This window comes from Clytia hemisphaerica, unplaced genomic scaffold (assembly GCF_902728285.1).
Source record: "Clytia hemisphaerica strain Z4C2 unplaced genomic scaffold, Clytia hemisphaerica genome assembly, whole genome shotgun sequence".
NCBI lineage: Eukaryota > Metazoa > Cnidaria > Hydrozoa > Leptothecata > Clytiidae > Clytia > Clytia hemisphaerica.
In genome coordinates, this window is record NW_027103573.1 from 1,217,424 (window position 1) to 1,242,685 (window position 25,262).

General features: G+C 37.8%; 1 protein-coding gene across 1 annotated transcript; it reads right to left on the reverse strand.

The window, feature by feature from the left end:
* Nucleotides 1-170: 170 nt before the first annotated feature.
* Nucleotides 171-24,843, reverse strand: LOC136801183 (collagen alpha-2(IV) chain-like). The gene is made up of 46 exons (XM_067057820.1): nt 24,671-24,843; nt 24,352-24,398; nt 23,916-24,008; nt 23,574-23,663; nt 23,360-23,404; nt 23,004-23,066; nt 22,410-22,538; nt 22,112-22,147; nt 21,640-21,675; nt 21,126-21,188; nt 20,788-20,826; nt 20,327-20,521; nt 20,062-20,124; nt 19,708-19,806; nt 19,359-19,424; nt 17,852-18,041; nt 17,442-17,618; nt 16,915-17,219; nt 16,431-16,637; nt 15,870-16,065; nt 15,240-15,422; nt 14,978-15,148; nt 14,509-14,648; nt 14,024-14,236; nt 13,376-13,567; nt 12,845-12,983; nt 12,430-12,558; nt 12,029-12,178; nt 11,498-11,669; nt 11,111-11,276; nt 10,125-10,368; nt 9,497-9,613; nt 9,040-9,129; nt 8,729-8,859; nt 7,439-7,663; nt 6,410-6,653; nt 5,702-5,890; nt 5,268-5,384; nt 4,723-4,875; nt 4,332-4,496; nt 3,760-3,999; nt 3,438-3,665; nt 2,900-3,070; nt 2,332-2,680; nt 1,853-2,111; nt 171-751 (listed from the first exon to the last, which is right to left on the reverse strand). Exons 1-46 carry the CDS (start codon nt 24,774-24,776, stop codon nt 386-388), a joined length of 7,188 nt encoding a protein of 2,395 aa, XP_066913921.1. The 5' UTR covers nt 24,777-24,843; the 3' UTR covers nt 171-385.
* Between the last annotated feature and the right edge of the window lie 419 nt (nt 24,844-25,262).

Consider the following 25,262-nt stretch of genomic DNA (forward strand, 5'->3'; position numbering starts at 1 on the left):
GGACTCTAGTGTTCCACTTATTTGATATCAAACTTTTTCAATATTTGATGAAAAATTATAAAACACCACCTGTAGGCTTCAATTTTTGCATTAGATTAAAAATCTACGGAAGATGTTATTTATTTCAGAAACTATACTCGTTTTATGATCAAATCAAAACAAATGAAATGTAAGAAAAATAGTGATATCTTAAAAGTAGAAAAATTCTCAAAAAATTACAAAATAATAAATAAGTTTGCGCAAATAAAAATATTAACATAAATATGTATTGTATGTATAAATGTTGAAAGTCTTGCATTATTTTTGGGGAATAAATTTTAGGTAAGGGGCGTAGATAATATGGTGTGTCAGGTACCGCCCGTCCACCCGTACATTTCAAAGTTCTTTAAAACCAGTTCCTAATCCTTCTCGCCACACGGTCGAGAAGAGATGAGGCATCTTTGTTGGCGGGGGTGCTGTTCGGTGAATCAGGGCGGTTGCTTCGTGGCACCCGCAGACAAACTTTACACCGCGAAACGCGATTGGTGAGTTGATCGCCTTTGTTGGTGTCTAAAACTTTTGGTTCGGGGATTTCGAACTCTTTTGTGGGTTCTATTGTGGTGAGCCAAAAGCTGAATTTATCGGAGAAGAATGCACAAGTACCACGTGATCCTTGACATTCCAGGAAGGGTTGAGGGCGGAATTTCTCAAGACATGATCCAGTCGATGATGATAGAGGTTGCCCTGCACCTGTTTTGCCTGCACCTGCCACCTGTAGTCAAGAAAGAATAAAGAAAAATTATTCGAAAAGTGTGTGGGTTTTTTTATATCTTGATGATATAAAATATCAGATTTTCATTTAAGGTTGAGATAAGTCAATAATGTTTTTGTGGCAAAATCCAATTATATATGTTATCTGGGGTATGGGAATAATAAGTGCGTGCGAAGATACTTGCGTGTCGTAATGTTGAAATTTGTTTTAAATCAAAACTTGTTTTGTTTGTAAAGATCAAAAGAAATTTTAGAAAACTCCTCAATTATAGCAGTGATAACGGTGAAGAAGGATGCGGCTATTATATTTTGATTTTTCCCTTTGATTTTTTTCTAAAAATATAAATACAATTTTTCAACTCGACATATAGACTGGAGTCGTTTATAATGCGTGTAATACTAATAATACCAATGCTAATAATGATAATACGGGATTTAGTTTGTATAAACGACTGGAAGAATCCGGTGTTCCAGCCTTATAGATACCCCGGCTAGCTACGCAGAAACTTGCGTAGCGAAGAAAACAATTTATCAAGCAATAACAAACTCTCAAAACAAAATCAACTCAAATGAAAAATACTTTCAATACACAAATCCACACACATTTTTTTTTAAGATTTTTTTTGAGCGGGAAAAAATTATAATTGCAATATTGACACTTTTCTTTTGTTTGGAATTAGTGCACAAAGGTTTCTAGACGACTAAAATTGTTCCCTTTATTACTTTTTGCTTTATTTCTACTATGTATGAATTAGTCGTCTAGCTTGCTAGACTACTCGACATAAGGTTTAAGATTGAACTAACTTAAAAGCATTGAAAGTCCCAAAGTAGCTTGAGATGAAACTGTTAGATTTCTTGGTGAAGCTACTGATTCACCACACAAAACGCATGGTTTCACACAAACGCCAGAATTCCAAAATTTTGCCAATCGAAAATAAAAGAAAGCACGTCATCCTAAGCAGCAGAAGTCTTCAGGCTTCACTTTTTCTTGCTTGGTAAAGGTTAGAGATTCTGCTCTATTCCGGCGGGCTTTAAGTCCAATGATTGAAACAGGTCAGAGACAGGACATTTAGAATAACTGGGCAAAAAAGGGTTTGCTTACCATAAGGAAACTGTATCCGTCCCATACGGAATCATAACCTTTGGGGCAGACCGGTTCAATGGTGTCTTGTGAGTGCACGGCAATGCTGATGTCCGGCGCTTTACATACGGAACAACGACTGACGTACGGCTCGATAACGGCGTTAGAGACGGGCGTCATTGGCGTGTTACGGATATCACCAGACAGCCAGTAAACAAAATCGTTTCGATTTGCGTATTGACAGTTGCCGGTCATTTCACAGAATAAGAATGGCAAAGTGCTGTGATGGAAAAGAAATTGAGAAATTTTCATAACTTTAATTGTAAAAAGTTAGAAGATATAAGAGTTCTTCTGTTACAAAAACGTGCAAAAAAGAAGTAGATAGTACGACATATTTGTACAATGGATAAACCAGGTCAACATTTTTTGATGGTATATTCAAAATAAATTCTTTCATAACATAATCTTGATAATCTTCCGAACGAAAAGCTAAATATTACCTGAAAGATCGTACACACGATCCTGCATCGCCCAAATCTTGCGCATGCGCTTGTCCATTGCCCACTGTGTACATTAGGGAATACCCCTCCCACATCACTTGGTAATTATTTGGACAAGATGGCGCATATGCGTCCTGCGCATGTCTCACAATATAATGTCCGAATGAATCGGGAATACGATCTGGTCCAACTGGCCCACTTTGGCCGACGGGTCCATTGTTACCAGCAGCACCATCAACACCTTGCGATCCTTTGGGTCCGGTTGGCCCTTGAGAGCCGACAATGCCAGGAAACCCACTTTGACCTTCAGCACCCTTTTGTCCTTTCTGACCGCTATTTCCGTCGATACCTTCAAAGAAAGTGCGTAAAAGTCTTGTAAAAATGACAGGCTTACCCGATAAACTTACATATCTTTAAAGTTTTATTTCTTTCGACTTATTAACTTAGTTGAGAAGACTGGATCATGTCTTCACTCAGCAGATAAAGTTCCGTTAATTTTCCTCAGGAAGAATTCATTCAAAACTTGAGAGGAAATAAGTAATACACAAAAAAATATAAAATCTCTCACCTGGTAATCCACCTATTCCTTTCAATCCAGGTCGCCCGGTTAGCCCGATATCCCCGATATCACCAACATCACCTGAATCACCTGGTGGGACTGGGTCACCTTTTTCCCCGATTAATCCCGATTTCCCATCCGATCCGGGATCACCACCGGTACCAGCACGGCCTTTCAATCCTGAAACAGAGGAAAAGTTATGATTTCTTCAAGTTCATCTCAATCCTTTGCAATAATAATATTGACTACAGAGAAATAAGGTGTGTGGGCGAGCTGATAGACAGGAATATTCTAAGATTTTCCAAAGTTTTGCTAAAGAACTATTTTATGAAGCTCAAAATTATTGAATTAACGAAAACAACTTTAAATCTCTTCCAAAAATACATAATGAATCTTCTAAAATGTTTCATATATTCTATTATTGTGTGATCAATCTTTGAAACTGAAACAATGTTTTAAATTTCTCATAAAGGATTTTTTTAAAGTGATTTTTTGTTGAACCTCCTCTAACTAAATCAATATAAAATCAACAAACAATGAGTAATACCTTTGGGTCCTTCGGCACCAGAGGGTCCTTGAAGTCCGATATTTCCTGAATCGCCTTTGGCTCCTGATGTACCATTTTCTCCTTCATCTCCTTTGAACCCTTGACGTAATTTGACTGGCCCCATTTCTCCGACGTCGCCTTGGTAACCGTCATCTCCTAGGAGACCTTTTTCTCCTACTTTTCCTTGGAATTCTTTGTCTTGACCTGGGATAGGTTTTTGCTGAGGACCTTACCGAAAGAAAAATTATAGAAAAATTATAAATAAACTCACTTTTTTAATCTTAATACGCCGTGAAGAAAATATAACAGCAAAAATAATCACCTGGACTTCCCGGTTCTCCTCTTCCTCCTTTCTGTCCGGTTATTCCGAAGAAACCTTGTTTTCCGATCTCTCCTTTTAGTCCAATCTCACCAAGAATACCGGACACGCCCTTTTCACCGGGCTCACCATCGATCGAACGACCTTGAGCACCAGGGTCTCCATCCGTACCAACGCGGCCTTTGGGTCCTTGTTTCCCCTTGATTCCTTGATCACCAATTTCACCTTGTTTTCCTTGTTCACCTGTTGCGGAAGAAAAGAGAATGCGAAAATCTTTCCAACGAGATGTGATAGACTTTGGTTCTATCCAGGCCAAGTAGTGAAGATTCAATTGATTCTCTATTCACTATACCTTCAATCTTCAAGGGACAGGAATTCCTTTGAATTCCTTTGAATTAGCAAGGGTGCTGATTAGCGAAACATTCGACATGGCTAAGGAGCAGGGTTTCCAAGAACTTAATGTTATTTAGCAGATTCGAAAAACAAGTGTCAAGATTCTCACAAAAATGTTATTAATAATTCTTAAGGAAAAACTTTGTAGGGTGTCCAGCTTTAGGAGTAAGCGCCCGCTATACCTTTGAAACCAGGCGGTCCAATCGGTCCCATTTCGCCAGAATCGCCAAGATCTCCAGGCCCTGGTTGATCTCCTTTTGATCCAGGTAACCCTGGTGGTCCTGGCTCTGTGAATAACTTCCCTTTGGGACCTTCTGGGCCAATTTCACCAAGAGGTCCTACGTAACCTAAAAAGTGATGAAGAAGTTTAACAAACCTAACATTGCCATTCATTAAACCGGATTTTCGAAATGATAATCTAAAAGCCCCCTTCTGTCAGATAGGGTGATTTAAGCTGATAAACTAATTTGCGTTTGATCTTATTATTTTTACCAAAGCTTTACTTTAATGTGAAAAGGCAAGAAAAGGTGGAGTGTAACCGTTGCATGAAAAGAGAAAAACAACTCATCCTACCTTCATCACCTCTCAGATCTTTCAAATCACTTCCTTCCGGTAATTCTGCCGGATCTCCGGTTTCTCCTTTTGGTCCTGGCGCTCCGGGTGCTCCATCTAAACCAGTCTGTCCTTTGGCGTCGTCCCCACGCACTCCTTTGGGTCCCAATGGTCCTGAAATGGAAAGCAAAAAACTCATTTCATCTCATGATATTTCATGTACAGGGATATATCTAACTTATATCAAACAAATTGTTCGACCCCAATCAATGTACATGGTCAAACTTTCTGGACAGGAGCCAATCAACGACTCAGTAGAAGGCTAGTAAGTTCTAGTATAATGAATAGACTTCAAAATAATTCAAAAAGGAACATAAGCTGTCCGTTGTTTCAAACAACAATTCATTATATTCAATTTGTTTTATGAAAACACCCAGTTTTTCTAGTTGTGGCAAATTCAAGCTAGAGAAAAATTGTTTAACAAATTTCCCAGTAGCCTGGCCGAAAACAAGGGTGAAAACATAACATTATGACTATCAAGAAAATGGGAAAATGATTCATCATACCTTTAGGTCCAGGGTCTCCATCGATACCTACGAATCCACTTTCTCCTTTCGGACCTCGAGGACCATCACTTCCCTGCTCTCCGATCGGCCCTCTGGGTCCCATTAAACCATTAGGTCCTAAAAGAAAACAAGTAAAAATTTTATCGTTAAATCATTTCTTATAAAGGTGCTTTGTTCTTAGAGCAAAATATTCCTTTGGTAACCTTCACCTTGAAGTGAACATTTAAAATCTAAACTCAATTGATATCAAAGTGTCACTTCAATATTTTCATTTACTCGACCTCGGTCCTTCTGTATTATCGGCTTTTTGATTGCTAACCGATAGCAACAGATAATTTTCTCTAGCATTCATCAGCAACGTAAATACAGCCTGGGATACACAGGGACGACGTTGTCATTTATTTGTATTTCAAGATTTCCGATAACCTTCTTACCTCGCCATCCGTTGTCTCCAGTGTCTCCGATCAATCCCGGTAATCCGATATCCCCGATATCTCCTTTCGGACCAAAACCGGGTTCTCCTTGTTCACCACGTGCCCCTTGTTGTCCGATCTTTCCTTTGGCACCATCGGCTCCTGGAGGCCCGTCATCTCCAGATCGACCTTCAGGTCCTCGCGGTCCACCTGAACCAAAAAAAGAATTAAGTGGAAAATTGAAGTATATTCACCATGCTTGGATTTTCCAATATTCAAAAACAAAACTAGATCTGGTGATTTGGCAATTTTGATAAATCAAGGAAGAATAGGACCTATTCTAAAGGATGCTATCGTCCATGAAAGGTGGGAAAATATAGCGTGGGAAAAGATATGCTCTCGGAGTTTACAGCCGTAAGGGGAGGTTTACGGATAAAATAAAGCGGCATTAGAGTTTGAAAAAAAAACACAGTAAACGGTACAGTAAATTCTGACATTACATCATTGAGTCAACAGCTGATTGGTAAGTGATGTAAAATCAGTCAATATGCCACTTTCAACCAATCAGCTGTTGGGTCCGTGGAAGACATTGTAATGGTGCATATCATGAATAGTTTTCGAATCTACCCCGCCTCCTAAATTATTTATTTTTTTAGTGACCTTGTCATCAGCTCTTAAAATCAAAAAGAAAATATGGGAAATAAAATCCGATTCGAAAACTATACATACCTTCGCAAGTAAGTGCTTGTCCGATCTCACTGACGAGCCGATCCATCAAACCGTTTACTCGATCTGCCAAGAAAATATATTCCGGTTTTGAAATGAGCGATTCAAGTTCGACTTGATCGATTTCTTCTCCGATTCCCACGCCATAAATTTCGATTCCTTGCTGGATGAGTTCGGCAGAGTATTTTTGTGGTGGTTTGATCTTAGGTACGTATGTTTGTTGCCCGTCCGTCATCAACACTAAAACCTGTTGTAGAAAGTTAAAGCATTGTCTTATGGACCCAACGATAGACGGTATAGTTATCAGACAGTTATTCGTACCAAATGGAAATATTTTACTCAGTCCAGATTTTTTCACTATATTTTCTATTATTATATATTATCTTATAAACCATCGAATGAAGTCAATAATAAGCACGGATCGTTAGAGGATGGTAGTAGTCAGGGATATATAATATCATCGCTCAGCTCACTTCAAACTTCGAAGTATTTTCCTATAATTTGAAGTAGGAGTACGTGAACAAATTTATTTAACAGCATTAAAAAAGGCAGTACCACATCATTTAAGTCTCTTTGGAGAGATAATTTGGAAAGTTCTCTCTCCTTTGATAAAACATAGCCAAATATTAAAAAACTCCATTCCATTTTGAAAACTCTGGCGATAACAGCAGTCTATGTCAATTAAGTATAAGGTGAATCTTTAACCTTTCTCGCCATATTTTTTATAACAAATTGAATCTAACGATTTTTTTGTTTTCGAGTGCTACAAAATCTGGCAATAAATTTTACTTTCAATCTGGCATTTGTGTGAAATTCACGCGGACCGCGATGGGCCGCGCAACTTTGGTTGGATTTTAATGGCTTCAAATCCTACCAAGGAGATTCACTTATCATTCATTGGTCTATGCACCTTTACTCGAGTCACACTTATAGGCTCTGGGGAGGACGGAACACTTGTCTGCGGATAAATAAAAATTCCAGTCAAACATAAATATCAAACAGCTGTACATTCATAAAAAGTATGTCACAAACCTTCTTTGACGCCCCCCTTGCACCGTTTTCTTCGTTGAACATCGCCTTGGATTCCTTTAGACCTAGATCAATCCTGGTCATCGTTCCTGGTTTGTATTCCAAACCATCGACAGCCTTGGTGAAAGATTCGACATCGAAATAATCGTTCAAGAAGATTTCCAGTTTGGCATCATTGCTGTAAAGAACTACTCCTGCACGTAAACCTTTGATGGACATTGGACCAACCTTACAATGGAACAAGAAGAACAATTTAAGTTATAGCTACTTTAGTTATCAAAGTTTTGAAAGAGCAATACACTTAAATAGAGTATGACTGATATTTTTTAAACTGTGTATGACCACAGTTCTGGGTTGACAGTCACGCGGGCATACCTAAAATGTTCATCAAATTAAACTGGATGACAGCTTGTTGACCACCTAAAATATCTACATTCCCAGTAGCGTAGATAGGAGAGGCGCAAAATTTGTGTAGGAGAGCAGATTTTTATGAGACTGTAATTATATTTTTATATTATTGCCACCAGAGGAAGCCTAAAGCTTCTGAGGAGGATGGCATTCATAGCTTCACGCATAAGTTGGGCAAACATCTCAAAATTTTGCGCGCGTTTTTCAGTATTTTAGTTCCGCTTAACGGTAGCATTCTTATCTTACGGTCTCTCGAGATATATACGCTTTTTATAGGAAAAACCAGTAAGTCATATGATTCTGGCTGGGCTGCTCTTAAATTTATATGAGTTTTTCAGCCTTAAATGTCAATATAAATTAAAATGGAAACATGTACTTCTCAGTAATTTCTGAAATCTGAGGTTCAGATTCATCTTAATTTGTTCTTAGGTTTTGGCCAAATTTCAGCCTCGTATTCTTATGAAATTGTTCTTATAAAAAACGTGTAAGACAAGGCACGGATGTCACTCTAAGTAGACTGTAAATCACTCCCTTGACACATTTGTTAGCATTTGAAAGAATTTTGTCTCAGATGAGAGGTCACTCTTAACAAAAATTACTGTAAGGCTAAGATCATTCCTTTTGAAAAATTCAACTCTGTTCGTTTTGCTGCGGTAGTACCTTAATGAAAGTTATGGCTAGTAATAGATAATTATAGTCTCATAAAAATTTGCTCTCCTACACAAATTTTGCGCCCCTCCTGTCTACGCTACTGCATTCCCTCTGAGTAATGCCCTCGTTAAATTCCGTAAAGTTTGGGTTATAAAAAGAGTGTTAAAAAATCTTCAATTAACACCCAAAATCAGTTAAAGTACCGGTTGATCGGTTTCATAATTTTTCACAGACCTTTTTAATGATACTACTGATGAAGTCTTTTTCTTTTTGGAAACCACCTTGCAACAATGAGGCTGACATGTCCATCATGAAAACGAGGTCGGTTGGCTTCTCACCGATCTGGCCTGTACCACGTGCACAACCTGTCATATAGAAAAACATCGTTTCAGTAAAAATCTGCATTAATTTCCATTCGAAAGGAATTATGGGTAATAAGGACCAGCATTCTCTAATGACGAGTTTCTATTGGTCGCAATTTTAGATGTTTTTTTTGCGTCCAACCAACGGGAAGCCTTTATTGTGTAAAATCAATTTGAAAATACCTGGCAATCCTTGTGGTCCTTCAGCACCTTGATCTCCTTTCAAGCCTTTGGCACCTGCTCCGACCGGTCCTCCCCGTTCTCCTTTCATACCTGGCGAAAGAAACAAACAGCGTAAAACTTAAAAGTTAAGTGAAAAGTCCTAACAGATATTCGGAAAATAGAAGAAAACAAATGACGCATTGCATGGATTGCATTATGGGTAATAGTGTTGGAATTAGCATTACCAATAAACCTGCAGTGTCGATTAAACTAGACACAAAAAGTTTCTTTCATATTGTAATATATTGCTAGCTTCTCAATTCGTCCAAAACAAATGTCTATTTCATGTCTTCGTGCAAGACATTCCTTCTTAGTTAATCTGAATAGTGCAAGAATTATTTAGAAAATTGACGGACCAATGACGCCTTGTAAAAACCGGTGGGTACCGAACTTATTGTGTAAGAATACTCCCATTCACCTTTTTTTCCCTGGCCACCAACTTTTCCAATCTTCCCATCATCTCCTGGATCACCATCTGTACCACGTGACCCCTTCTCACCACGTGGCCCTTTCAAACCACGTGCGCCGTCATCACCTATGAATGAGAGAGAAGGGGAAAAAAGGTATCATGGTGCTGCAGTGGTAGAAGAAGCAGTAAAATTGTTTTTTAATTTATTACTGTTTCACACAATCTTCAGTTGAAGTCGTTGAAATGAAATTCTAAGTTCTAGAGATATTCCCTTTTGACATTATCGTGCCGAGAAAGATGTAGCGGAATGCCAACAGTGTGTAAAGGATATTTCTAAGTCAAAAGAAAAAGGCAGAATATTGAATTTAGGGAGTGAAGTGATATTCAAACCCTAAACAACATCCAATATCCTAATAGTTAGAGGAAGCATCCGGCTAACAACGTTGCTTTAATGCCCTTTTGACGTTATGAACATTGAACGGTGTGAGTTTAGATTAGCCTTGGGTCCCCTTAAAAATTTTATATAGACTGGATGGCACGATTAAGTCAACTGGACTCCGTGTCGTCAAAAATTATCAGAAAGCGAAGATCAGTCATTAGTAGACTCCAGCTTAACTTGAGATTGACGTTTAATTACCTTTGCATCCATCAGTTCCAATGAGTCCTATCTGATCCTCCAATTCATCCAACAAAGACTCAAAGTCATCTGCTAAAACCACGTTCTTTCCAGCAATGACTGCTAGTTCAACAGGTGAAATCTCGGGACCGATTCCGACCGCATATCTGAGCGTGTTATCTTGAATAAAAGGTTTGATAGCTTCAGGTAAGGGCACTTGATCAGGAGACCAGGATTGTTGTCCATCAGTCATCAGAATCATCACCTTGTTAAACAAAAATAAAACAATACATTAGCCTATTTCATAGGATTCGTGCATTTGTTACACGATATTTTCCGATTCAATTTTCAGGGAAAAATACACAAGTCAGTGAAGATTTCCCCTCGAGAAAGACGTTAAAAATTGAGTTGGGAATTCGTGAACTCTTTTCCATTGTTGTTGTCTTTAAAACTTATAATCTCAATTCGCAAAAGAATGCTCAACCATAAAAGTTGATTACTGCAGTGACGTAGAAAAAACATCATGTACTCAAAACACGAATTCTATGAAAAGGCTATTGCAGTAAAATGGAAAAAAAATTTCTATTCATAAGAGTACATGAAATAAAGTTAACTTAAGCTGAGGCTTTTTGCTCAGAACCATGTAAGGGTATCTACAGGAAAAAGATCATAAACCATTTTATCATTCCTTTAAACTTTTAGTCGCTGCTTCATTTGGGATGGCATAACACGTGATATCCGACTATATTCGCTCAGGAGATTTGGGAAGCAGAGCAGGTGTATGCAGTTGTTGGATATTGTATCATTTAAGTTGATTGCTGTTTTGGAAAGAAACATTTCCCTTTTTGAAAACACAACCAAAGCTTAATGACTATATTCCAACTGACACACAACGTTGCTTCAACGTTTATCTAACGTTATATGGTCGTTATGAGCATTAAATTGAAACAACGTTATGCGCGCCAGCTGTTCCAAGATATCATGAGCTTTTACAAAACCTCGAGTACCTTTTTGACGTCACTTCGTGCACCATTTTTCTCTGTGAAAGCCTCCTCATTGGCCAGAATCAAGGCATGGTCAATTCTGGTCGCTTTACCAGCTTCGTAAGTTAATTCACTCAAACGTTCTAATAACATTTCTTCAGAATTAAAGTCTGAGAATTTTACGTCCAATCTGAAAAGAAAAAATAATGGGTTGTGAACTTTGACTTTAGTCTAGAGCAGTTTTTTTGAAGTGCTACCCGAAAAGAAGCTATTGCCGTGTTGTAACTTTGCCTAAGGTTCAACGGCGCTAAATCAAAAGTGTTCAGGAAAACTAGATCTAGCGCCCTCGATGCATTACACCGCTATTGATAAGTGCTACCATTAGGTTCAAAAAGATTTTGGCAAACCTACCTAGCCTGGACGTCATAAGTGAGAATGGAGACTTGAGACATTTGTGAATCGATGTCAAACGTGTTGATGATTCGTTTCACAAAGTCTTTCATTTTGTCGAAGTTTTCTTTCCCAACACCACTAGACGTATCCAATAGGAACAAGACGTCTGCTGCCAATGCGGAATCACAAACTGAAACAGATTCAAACAAAGGTCAGATAGTGAGAGACTGGATGCTCTGTGAAAGATAAGACCGTGTTTTTATTCAAGTAATATTCTTATCAGGAAATTCTAAATCAAGTGTAGGAGGTTAGGTTATATTTTAATGAAAGCCTAAAATAGTGCTTTTGCATATTATTGGTACTCTTTCAGACCTAAATTAAGTGTCCAGGGGGAAGGGTTAAGAGTTATTCTAAACTCCCGAGGGGGTAAAAGATTGAACAAGTTTGTCCACAGTAACTTTACGGCATAAAGAAAAGGTTCGAAAAGGTTCGTCCACCCCATGTATGGACATTAAACGAAAGACCCTAAAATTCTAGATGTTTACTTACTCTTTTGTGGCGCATCGAGGCCAGTGGGTCCCGGTGGCCCTTGCTCTCCTTTCACACCTTTGACTCCCGTCTCGCCGAATTGCCGGTCACCTTTCGGCCCATGTGGTCCTGGTGGTCCTATGGTAGGTTTTCCTTTCATTCCACGGAAACCTATTCAGTAAATATAAAACAATTCATTTAAAAACACGAAGGATCTTGAAACGCAAAACGGCCTCTCTTTACAGAATAACGTTACCTCCAGAAAAGAAAAAATTCGAAAAACATTTTCTTGTAGTTCCCACTTGTTCAGAGATAACCAAGATAAAACGACAAGCTAAGATGAATCATAATTCTGACAACAATTACAGCAGCTTATTTAGCAGTAAAGGTACTTTTACACGGCCTCGATTTCTTTTACTCACCCTTGTCTCCAGGAATACCGACAACTCCTTGCTCTCCGACAGCACCAGGTAGCGGAAATGCATTGTCTCCTGGTAAACCTTTTGGTCCTCGAGGCCCTGGCAATCCTTTGGTTCCGTTTCCTGGTGGCCCTATGGTAAGATGAAAATATAGATTATAAGATTGTCATCTAGCTGAATTGGTAAATTAGATCATTTTTATGAACATGCTGATGACCAAATAAAGCTTCGTGAATTGTTTCATGAATCATAAAATTTTGTTTTGTTCAAATTATTTGAATAAAAATAACCGAAAAAAAAGCGGAATGAACTTTACCAAACATAAAAACTTTTAACTTTCAAATTGAACAAAGTGTTTTCGTAATATAAGAAGTAATATAGAAAACTTTTCAAATCATCCAATATTCCGTATTCTTACCTGGTTCTCCGGGTGGTCCGGGAGCACCCCGTGGACCGGGCAATCCATCCCGTCCGTTCTCACCATCCGACACACATCGGTCTTTCAGCGATCGTTGAAGGTTGGCGACGATCTTGGCGAGTTCTGTGTAACTTTTCACCTGAAGAAGGCGATGATGATGATTATAACGAAAAATGATAACGATAAAGGCATCGAAGGGAATGTTTAATAGATCGAATCTTTAGATACAGTTTTACTCGCTTTTTATTTCTTAATTAGATATTAGCTCAATTATTCAATTTAAAGGACACCATTTAACGTATCTCCTACCATTTGCTTACACAGCATTTTTTAAACGAAAAACTTTCTCCCTCTTCATCGCCACACGAGCACAGATCGTTTAAGAATCGTAAGAAGAATATTTTTAAATTCGTCTCGCAAGGTCTGATTTTAGAAACCCAAAGAGCTTTTTATTGCGATGCGAGGTGTTAAGAAACATGATATTCCATATGCAAAAAAAATAAAAAGGAAAAAGAAAAAGAAAATATTTACCTCAATATAATAACTAGAATTGGAGACGAATTCTTTCAACAATAGCGTGTTCTTTTCGTCACCAACCGCCAGCGCGAAAACTTCAACGCCTTGGTCTTTCAATACTTGGGCGTTCTCTTGGGCGTCGTCAATAAGCTCTGATGAAAGAATACCGCCACCGCTTGTAAAGCCATCACCCAAAACCACCAATAACTGAAAAATTAACATTCTTACGACGCTGAGTGGATGAAGGTATAGTCAATCCACCGCAACCCGAGTATTGGATTTACGTGTTAAAGATTTGTCGTCGATCCCCAAAGAATTCACTGCTTCCCATAGTAATTTGAAATCGATATTTTACTTATTTTCACTCAGTCCATCTATCTCATATAAATTACTATTGTGCTCGTGATAAAAACCGTTGAAGATTATAAAGATTGCAATGCGTCTGTAGGAACTCGGAGAATTATACACGCTTTTTAAAGGAACAAACTATATAGGAATATAAGTCACTAATAACTAGTTGAGAACATTTTAAGGTTTTATGGAGATTGCGCAAAGTAATCACAAGACGGTGAGGTTAAAAACAATTTCAGGTTTAAAACTGAAAAAGTCAAGAACATCGGAAAAATTTTGGATGCTCTTATAAAAAAGCCGGTATGTACGCACTTTTTCAACACGGGCGCCGTCTCTGCGAACCCCACGACTTCTTGGGAATAATTTTTCTTTAGCCATATGCAAAGCTAAATCTAATCTTGATTCGTTTGCGTTATCGTGTTTGATTCGATTAATTTGATCGATTAATTCTTTTTCATTTGAAAATTCATCGAAGTTGATTTCAATCCATGCTTTGCGTCCATATTTGATGATTCCAGCTTGAACCTGCCAAAATAAATAGATGTAAAGTTACGTGGATAAATAGAGAGAAAGGACAAAATAGAGCAAACGAAAAATTGTATTCTTACAAAAAGTACCTACCTTGATTTTCAATCATCACGATTCTCATTATCATCTCCCTAACATTGCGCCAACAGTGGCACAAAGATTTTATGACCCCGAAAAATTATTTTCCTTACAGTAAAACCATCTCCTATTTCTCCAAATAATCAGCCACTTTTAGGATAATCTCCTTCAAAATATTATCTCCCTAATACCTCATCGACGGAGACTTGAAATTGTTTGATGATTCCGATGATGAACTCTTTCTGCCGATCGAAATCTTCTTCGTTAACCGATCGCGAAGAATCCATAACGAAACCGATATCAGCAGCGTAATCAAAACATCGATCGTCTCCTGCAGAGAAAAAATGAGAATGAATATAAAAAGGTTTACTGCTGAATGCAAGAGAATTCAAAATTCCTAACAGAGATTATGGTTTCAATATGCAGAATATAAATACTAAAAAATCCCAGGCACTGATAGATATTTCATAAGTACCGTCACAAACAACACTTGCTTCGTTTTCAAAATATTATATTTAATCACCTTGGTAATGGTTTCAAAATGAGGCAGTCGATGTACTCAAAATAATTCGTGGAAAGGCTTATTCTGTGCTCCCATTAGAACTTCAGAAATGAAAATAGCATGGCGTTAGAATATCAACTTGTAACACACAATTGTACCTGGTATTCCGGGAAGTCCATCTCTACCCGCATCTCCAGTAACTCCGCGTTCTCCTTTTGGTCCAACTGGTCCTTCAACGCCGGCTTTTCCTGGATCCCCTGGTGGCCCTCTGGGACCATTCTTTCCGGGAAAACCTGTTGGTCCAGGATCACCATCTGAACCGACGCGTCCTGTGAAAAGGAGATAGGGAATTGTAATGTTGTCTAAAAAATCATTGATATGAACAAAATCTAAGTTAGTGACTCAAAAGAATATCCAAACCTTTTGCTCCGATCTCTCCTTTCTGTGGAGGGAATCCTTTGGGTCCTGGTTGGCCTCGAAGGCCCTTTAGTGAATCACCTACCGGCCCTTGGGGTCCAGTTTCCCCAATGGGGCCGACATCGCCATCAGGTCCTTGGTCTCCTGGTAATCCTGGTAGAGATTCTCGAAGTTTCTTCTTCGTTTCTTTAACAAAGAAAATGGTTGTAAGTAAGATTCGGTAATAACGAAGACAAACTCAAAGTTCTCAGAGTTGCTTGTCCTTAAGCATCAGATGACATTTTGTAAAAATGAGTCAATCTTTGAAGCAATTGCGGCAAAAATATCATAAATAACGTAACCCGTTTTACTTTCTTTTCCCCCCTCTTTCCACCAAAAGACTCTCTCCAGAGGAACTATTTCCTTTATCGAAACTTAAAAAACTTACTATCGGAAATTTTCGCAAAGTTAAAATGCGGGGACGCTTATTAGGCACCCAAAAGTAGTCATGTTAAAGTTAAATTTCTGCTATAAGCCTTTCTCAATACCTTTGTGTATTTGGAAAATCAAAACTCTCAAGAAACATATCAAACCTCATACAACAGACTTGTCTTAACAAAAAAAGATCTCGTAGATACAAAAGAACGAACAAACCTTCATCCGGTTCCTTCCCTGCTTCTCCTTTCAATCCTTTCTCTCCTTTTTCGCCAATCTTTCCAACAATTCCCTCGAGTCCTTGAGCACCAGGTTGTCCGACTTCTCCCTGTCCGATGTCTCCTTTGTCACCCGGTACACCTGCTTTACCGGAAGTACCGTTTGCTCCAGGAACACCGGTCGGTCCAGTTTCACCCTATTTAAAAAAGAAAAGACTCTTAGAGCGTTGGCACAATTGATTTGAGATCCAGAAGAAGCAACCACACCTCATAACTCCAAGACGATAGAAAAAACACTATATATTATTAATAAATATGAGATATTTGAAAAAAGTTGAAGAACAAGGATTGATTGTGTACAGTAGAATCTCTTTAACTCGAACAAGTTTTTTGTCCCTTCAGTTAACAATGCCTTACAAACCTTACTCCATTATTCCAAAATATCCTTAACTCGAGCCCTTAACTCCGTGCAAGTTCGAGCTATGGAGACTCCTGTAATATTACTCATACTGTACTGTAATAATACTCACACGATCGAATTCATTTTCGAAGTAGCACGTACCTTGAACCCTGGTGCACCAGGTTGTCCACTCTCTCCATTGGTACCATTAACACCTTTCAAGCCTTTTGGACCAGTAACCCCTCTCTTACCAGGGATGCCGTTTTCTCCTGGTGATCCTTTGATTCCTGGTGGAGTTTCAGCAGTCTGGGGCGAATCTTCCCCTTTACGTCCGATTGGTCCGATCTCTCCTTTGATGCCGGATATCCCCTGGGAACGCAGTACAAAAGATTATTGTGAAGAATATTAAGTCAACAGAAAACTTTTTTTTTCAAGAATATTTTCATAGCCTTTGTATATTTTTTTTTAGATTGTGACTTGAAAAAGACACATTTCCAGTCGAATAGATAGAAACGACCTGTATACTTCTCACAACATATTTTCTACATTGATTTGGTAAAATCACAAGAAAACATGTAGCCATAAAGATAATCATTTGAGAATCTATAATCGGTAGTGAACGTTGAACCATTAATCAGCAACCAACCTTAATTCCTACTGGTCCACTAGGGCCAGGAAGACCTTGTTCTCCTTGCGGCCCAACGGGTCCAGGGTCCCCATCACTACCGACGCGTCCTTTGTTGCCGGGTCTTCCGATAATCCCCATATCACCAGACATGCCCTGATCACCGGGTGGACAAGTAGGGCATGGATCTGAAGGATAACCTTTAACTCCAGATTCACCGGGTTGTCCTGGAGGACCAGGGCGTCCGAAATTACCGGGAATACCACGTACACCTTTCACAGGTTGTGGGCAAATGTTTTCGATACAAGAGACGTTGATTGGTTTACCTAAAAAAGTAAAGGGGGACTCGTCAAGTAATTTCGTAGAAATTAAAATAAATGACTGCAAAGAATCCATTCGTGAACTTCACCTATTCCAGTCTTAGTAATTTTTTGCACCTTTTGATTTGAAGCTAGAGCAAACTTATAGTTATTGATAAGTATTTTAAATGTCAACTTTTGCCAAAATACAAAAATTAATAGGCCATGTACAACAAGCCTTATTCTTACCCGGAACGCCTCTTGCTCCAGGATTACCGAAGGGCCCAGGCACACCAGGAGGACCTTGTACACCATCCATCCCACGATCTCCAGGTATGGTTGCCAATATGATCCCATCTTCTCCTTGAGGACCTTGGTCTCCTGATGGTCCTTTGGGTCCAACGTCACCAATCATACCTTCAGCTCCTGTGTCGGATGAAACGAAATAGGAATAGTGTAAGTTTGATTGAAACTATATAGAGAGTTTCTGACAAACTTCTATGTCAACCAACAATTTTATTTTAGACAATTTGATCAAAACCGAATCATTTGAAAATAACCAAGTTGAAGGGAAGGAGGGAAGACATGTTAGAACACTGATGAAAATTTGCTGAGTGTAATATTAAAGTTCACATGCAGAATCTGAAATGACAATATACCTGGAGTGCCATCTTTCCCTTGTGGTCCTCTAGCGCCAACAGATCCTTGATCACCAGCTGACCCAACAGAGCCAATGACTCCAATTTCACCAGGTTGACCAGCTTTACCTTCAGCACCGAACGTTCCAGATTTTCCAGGAGCACCATCATCTCCTGGTAATCCTTTGTTACCGTTGACCGGCGGGTTGACCTAAAAATTTCATAATGTGTCGTCTTAAAAACTAATGAATAATGCTTCTCGTAATTTCATTGGCCAAAAGACAGCACGCGGAGGTTTGATATATGCCGTATACGCCTTCCTCGCAATTATAAAGAAAGAAAGATAAAGCTTTTAATGTATATGTCTAGGGGCATGAGAAAATATAGAGATGACCAGATGATAGCTCACCGACACCCGAGGAGGCAGTCAAATCATAGTTTACATTATAAAACTAAACCTTATTTGAAGCTGTTTGATAATCTTGCAAAATCAATGCAAAATATCAACACCGAAGATGCAGTTCGACTCTTATTCTGGCTGGGTGACACCACCAACTTTATATACGTCATATTTTGATTTGCATAGATGTTTTTTTTTTCAAGTTTACTAAGTTACGCAACTTATTGAAGCCATTATGGAAGCAAGGAAGCGTTCAATATACGTAAGGAGTCTAACCTCAAATTCGAACGTTTCAGGGCCGGCGAATCGGTTTTAAAAGTGAGGGGGCTAAATGATATAGTGACTAAGGAGGCCCCACCACGGGCCGGAAAATTTTTGAAATTATGGTACCCTACATTGGCCTAGAAGTGGTCTAAATTTAATTTTTGTGAAGTTATTGGAATGAAAAAATCAAAAAAGTTAGGCGTTCTTTTATACTGATAATCACCAAAGAATATACTATACTATATAATAACAAAATGAAACCTTTAAGTAAATAAAGCGGACTTTTACATGTTCAAAATTCATAAGTAAAAGTAGATTGAGAGTATGCTTTAACAGTAAGTATACAGTAATAAAAATTAAAATTTTCCAAAGTAATAGACGATATCGCGTTTAGATAAATGCAATGCATTCTGGTTTCTCGGGGACTCTCAAAGGAATTATTATGTCGATTATATAATGATCTGGAATAGATTACAATTCCCTTGAGGGTCCCCGAGAAACCAGAATGCATTGCATTTATCTAAACGCGATATCGTCTATTAAAGCAATGCACTCGAGTCGACACAAACTCTCTACCAACTTCATCTAAATGAAGTTTATCCATTAGATTTTTATATGGATATGGAGCAAAGAAAGATTGTTAAACCGTTTTGGCTTCATTGTTGAACGTAGCCAAGTCTTTTTTCTCACCCTCTCTTTCTCTCTCTCGCTCTTTTTTTTTTTTTTTTTTTTGCAAAAAAGTGGGGGGGCTACAGCCCCCCTAGCCCCCCGGTTTCGCCGGCCCTGCCGTTTGCTTCAATAATGACGACGGATTACGTAAGGTACGCAACTTTGTAAACCTGGATTTCGGAAGAAAATAATCACCTCGCCGTTACTCGGTTCACCACGTGGTCCTTTCTCTCCTTTGGTCCCAGCCTTCCCGTCCTCACCCTGTTGTTGATGAAGTGAAAGAGATGATAATGCAAATATTATGTACAACTCGAGAGAGTTATGGATCTGATGGATTGTTATAATACATGAGAATTAAAAGAATTTTAGAACCAATAAAAAACAGTAAATTAAATCTCCTTTTTCGCATTTTGGAATCAGCAATGCCTATCAAAACCGTCAAAATCCATTTGTCAAAACTTAGTACGAAACATTGAATACAATTAAATGTTTTTCTTCTGGTTATTTACACAGTTCTGGTGAGGTAAAGTGAAATCCTACTTACAGGTTGTCCAACAGTTGCATTTTTCCCATCTTCACCAGCGTCTCCTCTCATCCCTTGTAGGCCTGGTAACCCTGTGTTTCCAATGCTTCCAGCAGGTCCCTATGAATAGAATAATGAAGGGATCAGATATTGAACTGAAAATGTGAATACATAATGTCTAACCCATATACCCATATACTTACTTATTAACTGGCATATTATAAAATAGTTCAGTAACATTTATCAAATAAGAAATCATTATAAATGAATGTGTATGCAAGTATATTGCCCTTGGGGCACTTCAGAGGCCCTTTGACTCCTCCCAATGATCACTTAATTATTATTTAACAAGTAAATAAGTGATTCTTTTTATACCTGTGGACCTTGAGTCCCATTGACGCCTGGTTCTCCTTTTTCGCCGTCATCTCCAATTTCACCCTGGAAAAATACAATGTTTTTCAATCCATTTGAAAGAGCCATAGAAGAAACCACTAACGTTGGTCAAGATAAACTAAATTGTTTCTAATAGAGCTGATCTAAACTAAAAACGTAATGAAGAAAATATGACTATGTACCAATTTCAGACTTCAGAACTGAACCTAGCTTCTTGTTAATGATGGACGAGAATTAAAAGACCTACCACAGGCCCAGTTGAATTATGGTTAACACCGGGAAGACCTTTTTCGCCTTTAGTTCCGTTTAATCCAATGTCTCCGGGAGGTCCTTTAGCTTTGGAGCGTAGATCATCAACATCAATAAGTGTCGCGTTGCTTTCGTCGCTATTTTCAGCCGCTAACTCTTTGCGCCCTGGTGGCCCTGGTTCACCATAATCGCCCTGGAACGAAATAGTGATTGATGTATCAAGTATAAAAAAGCAGACATAAAAATATTTAGAGCCTAAGATATTATTCTCAGTAGGTAGTTTAAAGTCAGACATGAGAAAATATCTTATTTTTCTGATCAAATGTAATGCTAAATGGTTGGAAAACAGTTTATCCAAATTTAATGTAACATGATACGAAAAGTCAGTTGGTCAACAACGACATGGATGTAACGCTTTTGTTGATGGTAGGGTCAATATGATTGTATAAAAGTACTTACCTGAAAACCCTTCTCTCCTTTCACTTGTTTTGTTTCAGCCTAAAATGAAAAATGACATTCAAATCACTCAAAAAACATTTCCTATCTAGTAAAACTAGAACTTGAAAGAGAAGAAAAAAGCTTAGATAATCTACTCATGGTTAACTACACCCCTTGCCCGATAAACATAAAATATGGTAAAATTTTAGGGGTGGTCATAGTAGATTTTTCAGAAATTGAGCTAGAGTACAGCAATTCAAGCCCTGATACCGAAATCTGGGTTGCTTATAAAAAATGTGTGTTTTTTGTTGAAACGTGGTTATCAAAATAAAGATTTGTAAATTGTTGGCCGTTCTTACTGGTTCTCCATCGTCGCCATCGATTCCTGGTTCACCAATCGCTCCAAGAAGTCCGTCTCTTCCCTTAATATCAACAAACAAAATAATTATAATGGCATTCAAAATACTGTGTCAGATTTCCATTTAAAGATTTTTCGTTGTATCTTGAATTATTGTTACACCCCTGTGCCAGAGACCCGGTGGGTGGGGAAAATTACTTCATAACATTAAATGATGGATAATATTCAAAAGGTAGATTTTCCATTCCACATTGTACAGTGTAGTAAAAATTGTCAAGATTTTCAGATTAAACTACCACATTGCGTTATATCACAGACCTACAGTTGATTGGTTGTCAATACGTCACTTGCAACCAATCAGCTGTTGGGTTCGTGATATTAGGAGAAGTTGCAATGGTGCATTTTATCATGAATAAGAGTTTGAACGATGGATTGCCATCAACAGAATAAATGCAGTCGATGAATATTACATTAGAAAAGCGAAATACATTATCATTGAAAAGTAGGAGACTTACGAAATCTCCAACCGGTCCTTCGTCACCTTTAACTCCCTGAAAATGAAGATTGTGAGAAAAGTACAATAAGAATAACGATGGCAGTCTAAGGTCTATAAATATAACTCTTAATGCAATTTTAAAGATCAATATGTAGTCTACATATGCTAGACAAATAATGCAGTCATAGTTTAAAATAAGCAAAAAAATAATGGAAGGGACAAATATTCTATACAAACAGATATTATTCCGTAACACATTATTATTTTTATCATACAACACCCATATTACTGTATTACACGGGTTATAAACGACTACAGTTTAGTATAAAGAAAAAGTATTGTAAGCAAACAAAGATGGAAGGGATAAATTGTATACAAGATGTATCCCGTAAGACTCGTCATTTTATCATACAACACCCATTTTACTGTATTACACGCATTATAAACGACTCCAGTCTATATGCTATATCTAAAACACATTTGTACCATACCTTGAATCCAAGTCTTCCAGCATCACCAGAATCACCCTGAGAAAAAAGTTCATTACTAATTATTGAAATTATTTTGAAACCTGGTAACAATATCTGATATGAATGCAAATGTTGGCTTTACTGTATGCATAAACCTGGTCTGATTGTCTGAAATCTTGTATCATTAATTTAAAAATTTTCTGAATGAATGTTCAACGTTTTATAATTATTTGCACAAAAATAATAGTTTGAAATCTTAATTAGACGGATAGTTACAAAACTGACAAAAGGTACACCCTATAACGAAGTTTCAAATCACCTTTTCTCCTGGTACAACTTCAATGGAGTTGGAAACCGCCGGTAAACCTTTTGCTCCTTTAGGTCCTGGCAAACCTGGTCGCCCTGGTGGACCAGCAAATCCACTCACTCCAACGTTTCCTGCGTCACCCTGTGAAAGGTAATTACAAAATAGTGGATGATTCTATAGTCAACTTTCTTTAATTCGAACCTTTATCATTCGAATCTTTCTGTAATTTAAACTTAAACATTGGTCCCCTCAGCTTTGGTATAAATCATTCTCTGTAATTCGAATCTTTCTCTAATTGCGGAAGAAGATTTTTGGTCCCTTAAGGTTCGAAATATAAAAGGTCAACTGTATAAATGAAAAACTTTCGATGTCAATTATGATTGCGATGGAAAGTTGTAAGAATGGAGATCATAAAAAGTAGACCCCTTCATTTTATTGAAAGTTCAATCCAAAGATTTGAAGTTTAAATAATGTTGAGTGTAAAGTCTATAAGTACATCAGTTTTAAGCCCAAAGTAAGAACAGAAGGCTCAAAGAATAAAATAATCAGGAACATCCAAGCAAAACAACAATCTTGTGTTGTGAGTGTAAAGCAATTGAAACTTACGGACTTTCCCATCAAACCACAGCCACCAGGATAGCCAGCTCGTCCCTCATAGCCTTGCGAACCCTGAAAAAGTAAAATATGTTCTTTAATTGCAATATCTTCATTTTTGATGAATAATAATTACGAATATTATTTCAAGCTGATGGTTTATTGTAACTGATATGACAGCTTATTCAAAATTATTATATAAAAATTGATATAAAATAAAGTCATTGCACCCACTCGCTCACAAAAACAGACAATTGACGTAATTACAGGGTGTTTAAAAAACCACATCACTAGAAATTTAAGTGTAGAACCCAGTAAACTTGGACCGAAACTCCTTGTCGCGCTAGGGTTATCAGATATACACTTACTGGCACGCCATGTAAACCAGCATGTCCTGGTAATCCAAGAAGTCCCTTAAAAATAAAGAAAGTAAATGAGGATAAAGAAGCCAAGGAAAACCTTAACTGTAGTGTTTAAATCTGCAATCTACAAATAGTTTTTTTAAAGTCTTTTTCTCTCCCTCTCTTCTCTAAGGTTCAAATATCATGCAGTCGGACTGTTTAAAACTCAAATGTGACAAACCTTTTGTCCTTGTTCTCCAGGTGGACCTTCAACGGCATGGACCCCACTTCGTCCTTTCGGCCCAACGAAGCCTTTTGGACCTTCTTCACCCTAAAGAAAACCAAACAGGAATGAATGAATGGTTAATATCTACCATTTAAGTAAAAGTTTTGGACTAATTGAAACAAAACTAGAGTCTATATTAATAGTCGTTCTTGTTTTGAAAAATTTCGAAATTTGACAATAAAACAGTGTTTTTATTTTATTTTACATAAGCTAAGGTACTACATTTAAGGGCTCTGAAACATGATTTTTACCAACAAGACCAGAGTTTTAAAACAATCAAAATGAACTTAAAGTTACCCTGGGCCCAGTAGCACCTCTGGATCCGATGGGACCGATTCTCCCTCTTGATCCTTTTGGACCTTTCACACAACCATTCGGATTACCACAAGCCTGAATGAAAACAAATACGCAAAGCATTACATGACGTGGAAAAGAAATGATCAGATTGAAGAAGTTTAATAAAACTGCATTGTTATAGAGTGTAGATAAATTATCATTCTTGTTTTGAAAGGTTTCGAGTTTCCAAAATAAATTAATTGCGTTTTTTCTAGTTTGCTGCAATGAACGAAGACCAGAGTTTTAAGCAAATCGTTACATATCATCAGATTTGGAAATTTAACGAAACTAAGGAATCTTGAGCATTTGAAGGTTGAAACATATGTGGATATATCAACAAACTGATTCAAGTATGAATATACAATAGTTTTTGAAGAGGAAAAGCAAAAATGATTACAGTCTCGTTTCCTTTGTTCTTTTCTTCGACATCTTTCGCTGGCTCATCTAAAAATGAAAACATAAAGAAAGGTAATACGTCTCCACCAACCGCGCGCTTTTTTATAGACGTAGTTGTGGAGCAATGAAAGACGGTTACAATTTGAGGTACGAAGAGCACTAAAGGAAGCCAAGTTCTTTCTAGTACGTGTCTAGTATTATAGTATACAGTATTAACAAATGGGGTTCTCCAAAACTGTGAACCGCCAATTTACCCATAGATTTTTCTCTTTTCAAGGGCGATAGTTTTGGGCGTTGAACCTTTAGAGAGAATCTTGTACCTGTAATCACTAAAGGAGGGCGTTCTTCTTCTTGCAGTTTCACCAAATTCACAAAACAAAATACCGCCAATGAAAGAACTAAAAGCAATCGGTTGAAACCACCCATCGTGGCGTTTCCTCAAAAGAAAGAAACCAACACGGATAGTTTTGTTTTGCCCTTGCACTGAAAGAAAACTGATGAAAGAAAGTCGACATTTTTTAAAACTATACATTTCGACAAGTTTCATGTGTCAGCACAAGCGATGAATTAAATGAATTAAAAGAACGATATGGCGCGCCTTGAAACGGAAGAGCCCGATCTCAAAAGACTATATATGGAATATTATTTTCTTCTACAAATAAAACACATCTCTGATTCAGAGACTCAAAATACCATTTATCGCACCTTTTACAAAAGAAGGTCTGAGATTAAAAGTCTACCGACGTTCAATTTCAACATCACCTTCGTAGAGCTGGCCAAAAATATTAAAAATTTTTCAAAATTACACTTCGGCAAAACGCGCCTCTTGTAAAGCATTATAGACGAGCATTATCATTAGAAACTAACAAAATGATTTTTTCAGCCCTGCTAAAATATTTGCGAATGTGATTG